This window comes from Octopus bimaculoides, chromosome 15 (assembly GCF_046866305.1).
Source record: "Octopus bimaculoides isolate indiv1 chromosome 15, ASM4686630v1, whole genome shotgun sequence".
Taxonomy (NCBI): Eukaryota; Metazoa; Mollusca; class Cephalopoda; order Octopoda; family Octopodidae; genus Octopus; species Octopus bimaculoides.
The window spans coordinates 16,890,343-16,907,842 of NC_142942.1; the positions used below are offsets into that span (position 1 = coordinate 16,890,343).

A 17,500-nucleotide genomic window follows, 5' to 3' on the forward strand; every position below is an offset into this window, starting at 1 on the left:
TTTGTGCCCAAACTGCTTTCAGCTGACCAAAAAGACACTCGGGTTTCAGTTGCACAAGATCTACTTGTTTGTGTCAAATACGATGAGAACTTTCTGAAAACTTTGCCTCGGCCTCTGAGCAGGTATCGCCAATCTTTTGGCAATATTTGATGCAGATTCTCAGCTCAACTTTCTCTGTCATGTTATTGTTCAGACCACGTATACATAGCAGCTATTTATCGACATATCAAGGAAATTACGGAACTTCGAATTATTACATTGTGAAAATGAAACACATCCACTGGCTTTATGTATTGCGAGTCTATTTTATCAACTTTTGACTGTCTTTATATATTTTTTGTACTGAAAACACACGCATCAGCATGTATAAACATATATAGACAGGTAGATAGAGATACACACACATATACAGGCACCTAAATTCAGACACATACACACATATATATGTATAAATGTGTATGTAGGAGAAACAAGTAGAAAGGATGTATATGTATATATATATATACATATATAAAGTCTTGTTTTTCAAATACATTCCAAGTAGCTTTATGTTATTTCGGTGACAAATAAAATAAATTTGTTCTCTGTTTCTCATTTTGCCGCCTGTCTACAATAACTCTATACTTTGTATATCAATAAACAACATGTGATATGATAGAAGTATTGGAGTTCTGCAAGAACTTGGAAAATGTTTATTCCATTTTAAATAAACATTGCAGTGAAACAAGTATTTTTCGAGAAAGACTTCTTGGACAATTTCCAATGTTTATCGCCAGTTTCATACTCGACACTTTTTTCAAAGAAGCCATGCCAAATTTTCTATTACTAATGTAGAGAGATGAAATATATATATATACATGTCTGTGTGTGTGTGTGTGTGTATTCCCATATACAGGTCCTTATATATGTATGAAGTGTTCATTTAGTTTGATTGGTTTTGTTTAGTGGTTGTTGATCTTTTGGGGATATATTTCTGTGTATGTATATATATATATATATATATATATATATATATATATACCTGTCAGATGCATGCATGTGCGGGTGTATGAGTGCATGTATATATATATTTATATAATAGTAAGCATGAAAGTTTGCGCGAATGAGTGCAAATGTATGTGTGTGTTTGAAGTCTGCAATACATACGCACGCACACACACACACACACACACACACACACACACACACACACACACATCGATATCTATCTATCTATCTATATATATATATATATATACAGAGAGAGAGAGAGAAAGAGTTACATACATCTCTCTATACATATATATGCATATGTGTGTGTGTGTGTGTATATAAACTTCAATATATATAATCGCACATTTATATATACATATAAATGTTTATGTAATATACATGCACATATGACTGTATTGTATGCGTGTGTGTGCATGTGTGTGCGTTTGTGTGTGTGTATGTATATATGCTTATATGCATGGTTTACTTTTTAATACGTATATCTGTGGCTGTGTTTGTGTTTATAGGACAGACTTATATTAAAAATCATGGGCAGTTGATTTCTTTTATACTATTCAGTCACACAAACACACACACACAACCTACAGGTGTTTGCGTGTGTGTATGTTACGTTTTTTGTATATGTATAAATGGGTATGTGTGACTATGTTTTAGGTGTGTGTGTATCTGTATATATGTTTGTGTATGTGCCTGCGTGCGTGTATGAATGTGTGTATGTTTTCAACTATTTCTTTTCCAAGTTAATTTATTAAGGATTATTAGCAAATATATATCGCAATGTTTGCAGTCAATTTGACAGATACGAATGTATGAGGCAGGCAGAGAATGAGAGAGTGATATATATATATATATATATATATATATATATATATATATATATATATATATATATGGGGAGAGAGAGAGAGTAAGTGAGTGAGACAGGCGGACAGAGAGACAGCGATAAAGACGGAACTTTTTCGATATTGAGTGAGAGTGGGAAGAGAGAGTGAAAGGGAGAGCGGGGTTTTTTGAGTGGAGGAGGAAGTCAGAGACATTTACAGCGCAAACATTCAATTTGTGAAGTTGTACGTAAGATTTGCTTGCAAAACGTAATTTGTTTGGGTTGAGAGCTTTTACTATTCATTAAGACTTTGATTCTGTATTTATGTAAAGCTGATAGCATCCATTAGAACTGGTTGCCCTGACGACTGTAATATTAAAGGACAATGTAACTAATGGCTGTTAGTTGATCCAGCAGAGATCCAAGACATCAAAGAAGGATTACTATTCTAGGAATGACAATATGTCGGTTGACAGGACAATTTGATCTGGATTTTGGTGACGGCAACTGTGGAGATTATATAGTTGTTGGGGAAGGTGAGGCATATTTCAAAGCAGGTTCGTTATGCTTCACTGCATCGCTGCAGCACTGTATCAACGCTTCACTGCGTTTCTGCATTGGTGCATCAGTGCTTTGCAAGGGTCAGCAAGCTAGATGTCCGATTATATAAAGCGATGGACTCTGTATCCTATCCATTGTCACGGCTCTTTTACTGTTAAGGGCAGAAAACGCATAGTTTACTCACTCTCTCTCTCTCTTTCTTTCTGTGTGTGTATGTGTGTATATATATATATATATATATATATATACACACACACACACACAAACCTATCTACGTATCATGTATGTATGTATGTATGTATCTATCTATCTATCTATCTATCGCTAATATATATGTAAATGAATAAATAAGGACATACAAATATGGCAGACTCCCACGTACTCACACGCACACACACACACACACAAATACATGTATATGTGTGTGTATGCGTGTATGTGTGTGAATACAGGTTTGTAGGTAAACTATGTCTACATATCTACGCATTTATAAGTGTTTTAGTACAAAGGGCTCTCTTTTTCTATCTCTCTCTCCCTCCCTCCCCTCTCTCTCTTTATATATATACATTGATATAGACATATCCATTCATATATAGATATGAGTTTATTTTTTGGTGGGGGGAGGGAAGTGTAAGGTGGAGTACGCCACCACCATCTAACTTTGACATTAAAAAATAGACATTTCACAAGAAGAACAAAGTTGATTAAATCGATAACTAAAAACCACGCCTGTGATACTTATTTTATTGTATGGCATACGCAAACATGAACAAGCATAGATATATATTCAAATATCATTCGCCGCATTGTGCTTTCGATTATGGCGGCGGGGGCGCGGATCCAAAGTAGTGGTACAAAGTAGTCCTGGAACATAAGTAATTGATCAGGTTTATTGCAGCCAGGAATTATCCATCTCACTATTCTATTGTTCATGATGTATCAAGAATCGGCCAATTTGAGGACTACACCACACATCCAAACCTTTATGCTGACACGTATTAAGCACAGGTTAAGCGTGTGAACGCTTGCTCACTTTATTCTCATGAGGATCCGATGTTGTCTGCAGTGAACAAATGTTAGATCTTTGTTATTGGGCGCGTTACAGTTGTCTTTGTTGCGTAATTAATTAAGGAAATAATTAAAGGAATCACTCTCGCGAGATTTGAGCTGAAGGCTCATAAACAATGATCAAAAGCTGTCTCGTTCGGAAAATCTACTGTTTCTTGCTAACCACAGCAACTTTTTGTATCAGAACTTTACGGATTAAACGGTGTTGGGTTATTACAGTCTAGGGTGTAAAAAAAGCGGCATTTCAGCCGATTTTAAATTCTGTGTTCAAACTTCACTGTGGTCTATTTTGTCTTTCATCTTTTAGGGGTCGATAAAATAAGTATCACTTTCACCAAATTTCAGTCTTTGTGCTTGTAGTAGAAAGAATCGCTCGATAAGCGAACTAATACCTTTCAAATTTTAGTTAGGTGTCGATCAGAGTTCAAATCTTGCCGCTGTCAAGAATAGTGTTTTTATCCCCCCAGGGACAAAAGAAAAAGTAGCAGCTACATGATGGGACCGATTTAATCTTTTAACAGTCTCACCAAGCTTGTGCCTTTGCTAGAAATAACTTTTATTAGGGAGCAGTGGATCAAAAGGATTGGTAAAAATGAACCGTGCTGCAATATTTATTTACGGTCATTTGAACTATGATCTTCATTCGTAGAAACATTAATTTAACATTCTGCAATCTGTCCGCGGTTATTGAAATTAAGTATCTATCAAAAACTGGGCTCAATTGAAGCCAATTTACAACACACGCTTGCAAAAGAAAAAATAATTAGGCCTTTATCGAAACGACTTAACATGAGGCAAGATCGGTTTAAATTGATCTTCGACTTCCGGTTAGGTTGCCAAACAAATATCCATGAAGGAAGCTTCAAATTTCCAAAGTTTCACGTCAATCTTCATTTCTCGTCGGAATTCTGTACAAGAATATTGGTTCTATACAATGTCAGGATTTGATTGAAGAATTAATTTCTTTAAAACACAGAACATACACCCACACCTAAACACAAAAGAAAATTCTGACTTCTGCTATGCAACCTAATTAACAAACGAATGTGCGTCCCTCCATCTCTCTTTCCCCTCACTCTGTCCCCTCTCTCTTTCCCCTCTCTCTTTCCCCTCTCTCTTTCCCCTCTCTCTTTCCCCTCTCTCTTTCCCCTCTCTCTTTCTCTCTGTTTCTGTCTCTATTACTTTGTGTGTGTATATATATGTATACACACACACACACACACACACACACACACACATATATATGCACACATACACAAACATGCATGAATATTTATCTGTGTGTATATATATATATATATATATATGTGTGTGTGTGTGTGTGTGTGTAATATATATATATATATATGTGTGTGTGTGTGTGTAATATATATATATATATATGTGTGTGTGTGTGTGTAATATATATATATATATATATGTGAGTGTGTGTGTGTATATATATATATATATATATATATATATATATATATGAGAGAGAGAGATAGAGAGAGAGAGATGTGTGTGTGTGTGTGCATATATGCCTGGATATATCGTGGGATTTGGACGTAAGACTACGTGTGGATGTATACGATAGCAAATCTATATAAGCACACGTACGTATTCATGAACCTTAACACACACACACACACACACACACACACACACACACACACACACTTGTTTGTATCTACGTATATACACTTTTGTATATGCTACAATTTTTTTCTGTTTTTGTTTTATCTTCTAAGATCTGTCAGAAAAATGTTTAAATAAGATTGATGCATCGTTTTATTTAACTAACACAGCAAACTACAAAAGAATGGAAGTCGAAAATGGAAACACACACACACACACACACAAAAATTGATTGAAATCTTGACTACTAACATCACATATATACGTACATGTATGGAAGAGAAATGAGGCACACAAGATGGCAGATGCACGCACGCGTTGGTGAACACGTAAATAATAAAACGTAAGGGTGTGTATGCACAAACACACATACACATGTATACATACATACATAGCTACGTATGTTTGTATGTGTGGATGTATATACGTATGTCTGTTCGTATGTATACACACACACACACACACACACACACATATATATCTTATGTATATATATATATATATATTATATATGTTATACATATGTATCGTTGCACTCATACCTAGTAAACGTATTTACGCATACACAAAGTAGTTATATACATATGTGTGTGTATACGTATGTACACACACACACACATATACATATATATATATATGTACATATGTATATGTATGTACATACATATATATGTATATATATATGTACATATGTATATGTATGTACATACATATATATGTGTATATATATATATTATATATATGTATATATATGCAAATATACGTATATATACATATATATATCTATATATGTATATAACTTGAATATATATATATGCTATATATGTGTATATAACTTGAATATATATATATGCTATATATGTGTATATATATATGCGTATATATTTATATATATATGTATATATGTGGATATATGTATATGTATGTCTACATAGAGATTTATATACTTATTTATATACATGTGTATTTATATATGAATATATAGAGGGAGAGGGGAAAGAGGAAGGGAGAGAGAGAGACGGAGGGAGGAAGAGAAGAGAAGAGAAGAGAAGAGAGAGAAAGGTATGATCTTTAAAGTGAGGGAGTAAGGAAAAGGCAGGGACTGTCATATCTCGAATGTCATCAAATTGTGTACGAGCATGTGTCTGCACGACCGCGTGTGTTTGAGTGTGTGTGTGTGTGTGTGTGTGTGTGTGTGTGTGTGTGTATGCTTACGCCTGTGCCCGTTCATGTCTCTGTTTGCGAGTGTGATGTGACTCTGGTTTTTTGGGAGTTAATTTCAGTGTGTTAATAAAGAACAAATCCATCCCCAAAACTCTTCATCCACTAGCGTGGAACGAGGGGACAAGCATAGTCACAAAAGCACACGCACACACATAGATGCATTCACGCATACACACACACACACACACACACTACGGGTTTCTCTCATTTTCCGTCCACCAAATCCAGTCACAAGGCTTTGGTCGGCCCGAATCTCTGGAAGATATATACCCAAGGTGCCAGGCAGTGGGACTGAAACCAGAACTATGTTGTTGGGGAGTAAGCTTCCTACCGTACAGTCGTGCCTGCGACTAAATTAGTTGAATGTATGTATGTCATTGTTCAGTTTTATTTCAAGAATTCTTGCCAATAGAGAAAGAACCGGTTTCTAACCTAGATCCAAGGTTCCTTCATTGGAATTTCAACATCATCAACAGGGTATTTATGTATGTATGTATGTTTGCATGTATGTATATATGCATGCATGTATGTATGTATATATGTATGTGCAGATTTGTATGCTCACGTTTTTAAATGATAAACTTCTGGAAAGTTTTACAGATTTTTACAGTTCCAGTGATGGATTGGATCTGTAGTCTTCGAATTAGCTTTCTGATTTCTGGTCTTGAGAAGCCCAATTTCTCAAGATTGGTATATGTATGTATGTATGTATGTATGTATGTTATTCAGTTTTCTGTCTGTATGTCTGTCTTCTGTCTGTCTATCGACCTATCTATCTATCTGTCTATCTATCTTCATGTCTGTCTGTCTATCTGTCTATCTATCTATCTTCCTGTCTGTCTGTCTATCTATCTATCTATCTTCCTGTCTATCTATCTATCGATATCCATACGACGGCCTAACCAAATACACCAGTGATACTATGAAGAAATCACGCTTGAAATAGAAGTATTAGGGACTCATTGTCTTTGGAAATAGACATCCATAACTGCTGCGTACTCGCCACGCTAGACTTTTCAAGGGAAACTACTGTTTATTTAGTGTAAGGGACGTAACTGTAGAGGTATTATAGCTTAAAACAGCTACGAACAGTCTGCTTTATAAGGACACTTTTGTCTATATAACATATACACTCACATACTGGCATAAGCAAACATATTTACACACGTACATACACAGACAAGTACAAATAGCATGCTTCTATTATCGAAAAGAATTGCTCTTTTTATAATGGATTTTTAAAAATATATTTAAGAAGCCCAAACATAGCTTTGTGATTAAACATTTACTTCCTAAGGTACATGAATAAGGTTTCAATTTCACTCCCTGTCTTAGTATTGTCCCCTGCAAACTTTGGGGTAGAGTTATTTGTGAGTTCAATTTCGTATATGGATACCGTTATATAGGTCGTTTGCAAGAACATTCTTTCTCTCTACTAGCATAACCCCAATATTCCGATTAACAACTAAATCTAGCGCCATTCTACATGTTGACATTAAATTTCTCCCATCCTTATTCTGGTTCTGCAGCCTATAAAAAATGATCACAAAACCTTGAGTTCTCACTTTGAAAAATACTATTAAACGATGCGTAATTAATTTCACCTAATATTTAGTGTATCCCTCTGCGCTTCTATCGTATATATAAATGAGTGCGTACTTAGAATACGTAATTTGAGATCTTTTTGTGAATGCATGTGTGTACGTATGTACGAGGTGTCATACCTGTTAGGATATAGATACCGACAGACACACGCGCATGCGCACACAGATATCATATCTACTCGTATGTGTGCACTAAGACATACATATTTTATGCACACACACATGCATATATATATATATATATATATATATATATATATATATATATATAAACATAATTAAGGGATCAGCAACAGTTGCTTCACCACATTAATTATTAATTTATTAATAAATTAATAAATTAATAATCCTTTACCCTTTTAATTGTAATATATATATATATATATATATTACATATATGTATGTATGTAATCATACGCAAGCGCATACATACTTAAAATCATAGATACATACGTAAATACATACATACATGCATATATACATACGTATATGTATAAACATGTATATATGTATGTGCATGTGTATATACACACTCAGACACACATATGTAAGTATGTATGTATGTATCTATACACACACACACACACACACACACACACACACACACACACACACACACACACACACATATATACATTTTTTATTATTATTATTATTGAATGGGTTATCTTGCAACTGTCTCTCTGCTCCTTACGTATTATGTTTGAAACCGTCTTGTGTTATCCCAAACCAATTTAAAGTATGTTATCTTCCATCTAAAATACTTCATTATTCATTCTTCGTTCTACTCCTCACTACCAACGCATAATCCTCTTTAATGTTATCGCTAATTCCATCTTTCTTTCTCTTTAAACAGGCAGCCAAGGTCCCCGCGGAGAACCTGGTAAGATAACTTTTCCTTCTATTGTGTTCTTAGTTGATATATCAATTATCATTCCTGCTTTGAGCAAAGTATATATATATATCCTTGTGATTGGTTGTTTCATATCTATAATCTTGTTCACGTCTCCACAGTGTATTTTCTTCCTTCCATCATGTTTGAAAATCAGCGTTACATTACGACAGAAGCACAGACAGCATGTAAAGCAATTACGCTCTCACGCACAGAAACACACACACGTACACATACACTTACACAACCGCACGCATACACATATATGATCGCACAGTGAAGTAAATATGTAATGCACCGCATTAACACAAATTTCAATTGTAGAATTGAAATAAGTAATCAACAAAGGGCTACAATTCTTCAAGAGTTGAGTTGCCCCCCCCCCCCATGTAATTATCGCTAGAACCGAATTTAAACGCTCCCCGAATCTTATTGGATTTGCTTTTCCCATCTCCTTTCAATTCAGCTCCTGAAATACTCGTGACAATCTTGCAGATTTCGCTGCATCGTTCCAAGACCCACATCTACTGAGCTGTGCTCCCCTCACTGTCAACAGATTGTCGAACCAGTCTTCAAAATTGTCTATCTTCTCGGGCCACTCGTGATTTTTCCTTGTAACATCCTCAATCAATATTTCCTTTATTTTGTTCTCAATCCAATGATACGCTAAGAGTCTCCCTATTAAGGACCGTAATATATATGTGTTCTTTACAAGGGGCCACTCATTTGTCAGTTGACTGTGTTCATTCTTTCGTCTTTCTCTCCTTTCCTTCCCCGCCACTGTCTTTCCACCCGTTCTCTCTTTGTCTTTGTCTGCCTGTCTCTCTCTCCTGCCACCAACGGTAACAGTTCCTGAACTTTTCCAGTCCATATTGTTTGACATTGATAACATACCGAGTCTACATCTAGTGACTTATCACTATTGTGCAACTCTACATTGTTGAGATATAAAGGCCGGGCAATCAGAAACAAAGGCAACTCTTCTACTCTAGGCATTTTCTCCTAGGAATCGTGTTGATGTATCTATACATTGGCAGCAGCAGCACTGGGCTTAATCTTAGAGCCTTGTTGTCGCCACATCCTTTGTATAAGTGCATTATGTGATTCAAACTTTGTGAATAGTAACTGTAAACGGCGATGCAGTGTATTTTCGGGAAGTCAAAATATGAAACTAAACAAAGTTTAATTATTATTAAATATTATATGTAAATATTTAATAATCTAATGTTTGCGATATGTCTTGTGCTCACAATTGCCCATCAATACAATAAATAATCAAATAAATAGTTAATTAATTAATAGAATGATGGGTGTACTGAAGCCATAACACTGCGTCGTTAACTGGAAAAATATCGTTGTATCCAAAACATTTTATTGTATTATTATAATTTATTTAATCGCTTTGGTGAATCTGGTAAACTATAACAATATGGAAAAGTCTAGACATTTGAAATTCTAATTTGTTGTAAATGGATCCTTGCAAATATATCAAATCTCGAAACTGGGTGACGTTTTAAAGACGATTTCAGAAATGTCCCCATTCTCGGTCAGTTTAATTTTGCATTAGTATAAATAACGCCAGAAGGGGTTTTGAATGGTCCCAAGAAGTGTATGATGGTGATTTTACACAAACTGCATGCGATAATCTAAACTTCAATGGAATATAACCAAATGAAAGCCGACCAGTTATTTGTTAACCTTACACGGTGTCTAATATGATTTTCCGTCTAAAGTAATAGAATAATGATAGTAATTTTAGCACAGGACTACATATCTTTAATCCAGTTTATTACTGGTATATGATTAATTGATGCCTGTAGGACGTTAACCGTTGAATATATGTGTGTGTGTGTGCGTGTGTGTGTGTGTGTTCGAACATGTAAAAATCTTGTATAAATATTAGAAAGTTGTGGAAGGGAATTATAAGGGGAGACTACTTCAAGGGACATAACTCAGTATATATATAGCAACATTCTTTTTGACAATTCAATTCTCCTGTTAAATATTTACAGTATATATTATAAAAGGCTACTAATTTTGTAGATCCTCCATCTCAAGAAAACAGTAGAAAGATCTAACAAGGCAAACTCTTCTTTATCCCTGTGCTTCTCCTTTATTTTTCTTTTCTAAATACATTTCCTAGTCTGTCATATTCTTAGCTTTCCACGGATGTCATAAGTTATTAGTTTTATAAATAAATACATATTTAATGGAGCGAGGAGGTACGCTAGACATAGCCTATAGAAAAACGATTATGCATAATCCCACATATCTTCTACAATTGTAATGTGACATCTCAATGCATTGTCTACAACTATTAAGTTGGTCACTACTCTATACCAATAGCTGAGCTATAAATGACCCCAACCATGCCATCTCGACTCACTTGTCTTCTCTTCTTCGTCATCAATATTATTTTATCCATCTCCAGGCACCATTCTAAACGACTACACTAGTCCTCTTATCACTCAACCGCTGTCCTCTGGAATTTCAATTTCTTTGGGTTTTTTTATACGTTTCCTAGCTAGATGGTCAGAGAATTTTTACTCGCATTCCTAGCAACTCTAGTAACTAACCTTGACCTATACATAAATTTCTTCATAACTTCAATATTGGAAGAAGTGAGTAAGATTCGACGCCAATGAATTGTTATTGTTCCTGAACGGTCCAGTTTTCTATACCTGCCAAGGACTGCTTTAAGCTTTCAAAACTTCTGCACTTAAATCACTGGATCTTAGCCTGATATATATCGATAATATATATATCGATTATATATATGAGAGCACAGTCTATTTCTTTGTAACCAATTTGAAAACGGAAAGAAAAGAACACTGAACTGTAGATAGAAATAATGAAATCACACACCTCTAGCAATCCTTGTTAACGTGAGAACATATATATGAGCGACGCATCCGTTTATGGACGTTGACCGGTTTTACAGAGAGACACAGTGTGATCATGAAAAGACGAAAGAGAGACATATGGAATATCCTGTGTCACTCGATGTTAAAATTGGTCTAAAGCACACAGCGTGTTTGTTAAAATTTTGAATACATCAAATCCTTATAAGTTGTTATCTTATGGCAAATAATGCAGCAACTGGCCCATCAATCTCTGTATATATTAGGTATGATACATTGTTAGCTATTCCAATTAGATACTAATGAATTACGTAATATCGAACACGTAACTAATTCCGTACATACAATACTTTCATGCATGCATGTATGTATGTATGTATGTATGTATGCATACACACAGAAACGCGCGTGCGTTGATGTGGCGGTGTATGTGTGTTCATATTAGTGACTCTTACGTTAGCGAGTAAAAATGTGACACCATGTAAGGGAGATAACTCAACACACTAACGAAAGACAATTTTAACGGCATTTCTATTTAGTTGGAACTAAAAATGTTTTCAATATTTCAAGCATCAATTCTTTTCTTTATTTTATTATTCATTATTGGTTATATTCCTATATTGCTTAAATTAAATGGATTACGATCATTTATTATCACTTCCCTTACTTAAAAATGTCTCTTTTTAGCCGTTGTCTCCGTATATCTGTTTACTGCTACGCGGCATCAGCCCGGCAAGATGATTCTCCCCCATAAGTGCATGTGATGCCTGAATCCAGTCGCCTAGTAATAATCTCCCTTTACCCAAATACAATCACACACATACACGCGCAGACACACAAACTCACACATAAACAGAGGTACACATATACCCATAGGCACTCACACATACGTTCATGCAAATGCATACCCAATGAGTAAATCTGGTTGCTTGCTTGAACTAATTTACTCCAGATCGACTTGAATGACTCAATACGATAGCTATAATTTAGATCTCCATAAAAAAAAAAAAGAAAATAAGTCGAAGACGCAAGGGAGATGACTCTTCTTCTCTTAGTATGCCACACTGTATGCATTGCTTATGGTAAGATGCGAGACATTCAAGTGAAGTAACCTCAGGTCACTTCCAACAGAATTTACTTTTAAAAACTTAATCTCCAAAAATTGTTATGGGGTCAAGCGTCGGGCTGCTTATCTAAATTTAGGTCCCTTTTTATTAAATCGAACATAAACACAAACATTAATTTTTATATACGTATGTGTGTGTGTGTTTCACTCTTCTGCGAATACATACACATATGAAATAATCCGAACCTTACATTACATGTATGGCGGCGAGCTGGCAGAATCGTTAGCACGCCGGGCGAAATGCTTAATGGTGTTTCGTCTGCAGCTATGTTCTGAGATCAAAATCTGCCAAGGTCCATTTTTGTAATTAGAGCATTAATGGATTATATACCGTGTGTGTATTACTAGACCTGATTTAAATTCGTAATTTAATATATATATATATATATATATATATAAAATTATGAATTAAAAGCTGCTCTAGCAATGCAAACACACACATATTAAATTACGAATTAGAGGGAGCTCTATTAATGCAAACATTATCGATCGCACGTAGAGAGTGTATTTGTTCTGTTTATACACCTTGTTTGCTGTGAGATATCATCTGGGAAAGCGCCCTTCACAACACTAAGTGTTAAAGAACACCTGAATGTCATAGATCAGGGGAGTCAGCTCGCTTCACTTTATATATATATATATATATATAATAATAATATTAACTCCGCCGTCGCTAAAGCGCAGGTATTGTTTTCAGTCGTGTTTGTTTGCTTGTTTGTCCGTAAAAAAAAGATATCTCAAGAATCACTGGATGGATTCGTATGAAACTCTCAGGGATGTTTGGCCTAGTGACTGGCACGAACTGATTAGATTTTGGAATCGATCCGGTACCAGACAAGGATTCCGGATTTTTTTTATCGGTTCTTTAAACTTGATGTTTGAGAGCGGTCGGATTAATTTTCAGTATTCCCGTTTGTGGAAACTGTTGAGTTTATTTCAGATATTCTCATTTCATTCAGATATTCTCATTTCAAAAACCATCTCTGGCTAATCGTTGAGAGGACGTTTGTGTTGTCTTAGCGGAGGTTTGCACTCTCTGAGTGCTCTTATTTGTTGTCGTTTCAGTCATTTGACTGCGGCCTTGCTGGGGCTGGTGATTAAAGACTTTTTAGTCGAAAGAATCAACTCCATTCTTTAAATTTTCATGTTTTTCTTTAAGCCTGATACTCTCACAGTCTCTTTGCCCGAACCTGGTAAAATGTTATCAAATCCATTGACACAAGTCTTTGATCGGCCTCAGGCTATAGTTGAAGACACTTGGCCAAGCTGCCACGCGAAACAAGTTGTGTGTGTATGTTTATGTGAGTCTGCGCATTTAAGTTGTATATATATATATATATATATATACATATATACATGTATGAATATATAGAGAAATAGAGAGGGAGAGAGAGGGGAGAAAAAGGGAGAGTGATATATACATATACATTGATATACTTATACATGAGTGTGTCTATGTGTACACATATACACAGAGATAAAGAATGAAATAACTGTCCGTCGTCTATACTCTCTAATGAACGCTGTGTGTGAGTGGAACGTACGTGGGTTTGTGAATGTGTGCTTATGAGCGTGTGTATGTATGTGTGTGTGCGTATGTGTGTTTATATGTGTGTGTCTGCGCGTTTAAGTTGTATTTTATGAGGATACTTCTAATTTTCTAGCAATCATTCCTAGCACCATTATATATCCTGCTAGAAAACAAAATACCAAATCACTAAGCCACAGAAACAAAAGAAAAAAAAAACAGCCTGAACATTGTACACCATAACCAGGGTGATTAGATCGATTCGCCTTTCTTTCCTAATTTCTTACATTCCTTGTGAAATAGAGGTCAGCTCCTGGGGTCGCAGTTTTAATTTCCTTCTTCGGACGTCCGTCTAATCACATTTTTATGGTGTAACATCACCGTCAGAAACCTTTCAAAGAACACCTGACGAAAAAAAAAAGAAAAGAAAAAGAAGAAACAACAAAGTGTGGTAAATACTGTGATGGTGTGGTGGTGGCAGTGGTGATAATGTTGATGGTCGTAATAGTAGTGCTCCTGATTGTTAGGAAAACACGCTGTCAGGCTCAACCACGGTTTGAATGTTCCCATCTCTGCTTCATTCCTTTTCTCGTGTCTGTGTCACGTTCTCGACCACAGTAACGCATATATGAACGCAGATAGACATGAATATACCTTTGCCAATATAAATGTTACTGCGCAGATTAATCTTAGAAAATATATAAATTATCTGCATGTTCCTTCTTTTGATATTTTTTTTACTACGACAAACAACAAGCAGAACTCAGAAAGTGAGAAATATATATATATATATATATATATATATATATATATATATATATATATATATATATATATATATATATAGGCACAGGAGTGGCTGTGTGGTAAGTAGTTTGCTTACCATCCACATGATTCCAAGCTCAGTCCCACTGCGTGGCACCTTGGGCAAATGTTTTCTACTGTAGCCTCGGGACGACCAAAGCCTTGTGAGTGGATTTGGTAGACGGAAACTGAAAGAAGCCCGTCGTATATATATATATATATATATATATATATGTATTTGTGTGTCTGTGTTTGCCCCCCCCCCCCAACCTCGCTTGACAACGATGCTGGTGTGTTTACGTCCCCGTAACTTAGCGGTTCGGCAAAGAGGAACCGATAGAATAAGTGCTAGGCTTACAAAGAATAAGTCCTGGGTCGATTTGCTCGACTAAAGGTGGTGCCCCAGCATGACCGCAGTCAAATGACTGAAACAAGTAAAAGAGAGAGTATATATATATATATATATATATATATATATATATATGTATGTATAATATATCATACATATATAACGTAATGTAATATTCCCAACCGCCCCATTCTGATATGGTGTTAACAATGGGAACTATTTTTTTTCATCATAATTCCTTTGCTGGATTAGAGCCTTCCTGGGGTATAAAGTAACAAGAATATTTGCGCAGGAATTAATATATGATGAAGAATCGGTAGCACGTCGGGCAAAATTCTTGGCGGCATTTCGCTGGTCTTTACTCTCTTAGTTCAAATACTGCAAGATCCAACTTTCATCCCTTCGGTGTCGATAAAATAAGTACCAGTTGAACACTGGGTCGATGTAATCGACTTACACGCTTCCCTGGAATTGCTGGTTTTCTGCCATACTGGAGCACCGTCTTTAGTCGAGCAAATCGACCACAGGACTTATTCTTTGTAAGCCTCGTACTTATTCTTTCCAATTTTTTTTTGCTGAACCGCTATATTATCTGGAAGTAAACACACCAGCACCGGTTGTCAAGTGATGTTGGTAGGGCGGACAAACATACAAATACGACAAGCTTCTTTCAGTTTCCGTCCACTAAATCCACTTACAACGCTTTTGTCGGCCCGAAGACACTTGCTCAATGTTCAGTCAGACTGAACTCAGGACCATGTGGCTGGTAACCAAGCTACTTACTACACAGCCACTCCTGCGCATATTTATTTTTATTCACGTCGCGCTTCAGTTTCAATGTCAATTCTACAATGGACACTCTACGGTTATGGGAAAGTTAGCAGCTGTAGACTAGCTTTATGTCTTCTCATTCGTTATTAATCCTCTTGGTACTAGACATTTTACCGTTAAGTGTGTATCGTACGCAAACTATGCACGGTGAAGCTCAGCTGAACTGAGAAAATCACAATTGAAGAATTAAGATTATCTACCGAGTAATCAATAAGTAGTCAATACGTATATAATATAGAACCACTTGAATTTACCTAAGATTTAGTTCCATATAATATTGATACATGATGTTGATCGAACAACGAAATTCTATGGGGTAACTAAACCTGTTACTGACTAACAACCAAATATCTGTAAAGTGAGACATGTCTCATCTCTTGAACGCTCAACTTCCGTTTGAGCCGAGGGTCACATTTATTATGTATTACATCCCAGTTTCTTACGTCTGTGACGATCGGGTTTTCAGGTGTCTTTGGCAGCTCGTTCTTTGACGTTGTTTGTTCATATTTCCTTTGTCCATTTCTTCGTCTTTCCACCTATAAAGTTCTTTGAGGAATGGTTGTTGCAAAGCCACAGCATCTTTTTATATGACTATACCACGTCAGGTTTCTTTTCTTCGCTTTTGTAAGGATGTCTTTAGAGGGTTGGGCAATGATATGCCGAGTAGTATATTAATGTTGTTTTATTCATATCATACCAAGGGGGGAAATCTATCATTACCACAGCAAAACACATTCCATGACATTCTATTTTCTTAAGAAACCCATTGTAGGCCTGGATATATTATATTTGAAATGAAAGAGTCTTCATGATAATTCTGTTGGAAGAGAGATAATCTAGTGTTAAACAACAACAATAACGAGAGCAATTTGAAATTTCAGTGCAACAAATACCTAAATTTAAAGAATCAGTTCATCACCATTTGAACTAGTTGCAGTAAGACGAATTACATTGAATAATATAGTTCATGACAATGGTAAGTGCGCAGGATACACAAGATCACCTACGGCAACTGAATCACAAATTTTGAAGCTTTGAGAAGAGTCAATCGGCGCAACATAGAGTATTTTGCAGAGGAAAGAATTGTGAGACTAGTCGGCCATATTTTCTGAGTGCTTGAAGAATGAATACTCAAGACAACTACAGAATGGGTAAATACCAGAAACACGACAGCAGAGAGGAATTTAAAAAAAGACATGGTGCACTACAGGGGAAGATT

At 35.7% G+C, this 17,500-nt stretch overlaps 1 protein-coding gene across 1 annotated transcript in view; it reads left to right on the top strand.

Annotated features, from left to right (window-relative positions):
• The window catches only part of LOC106868744 (olfactomedin-like protein 2B), a 113,117-nt gene that overhangs the window by 19,474 nt on the left and 76,143 nt on the right, over window positions 1-17,500 (top strand). Inside the window, exon 2 of the mRNA XM_089363485.1 lies at window positions 8,747-8,773. Within this exon, the coding sequence (XP_089219611.1) occupies window positions 8,747-8,773 (27 nt within the window). The remainder of the gene's footprint in view (window positions 1-8,746; window positions 8,774-17,500) is intronic.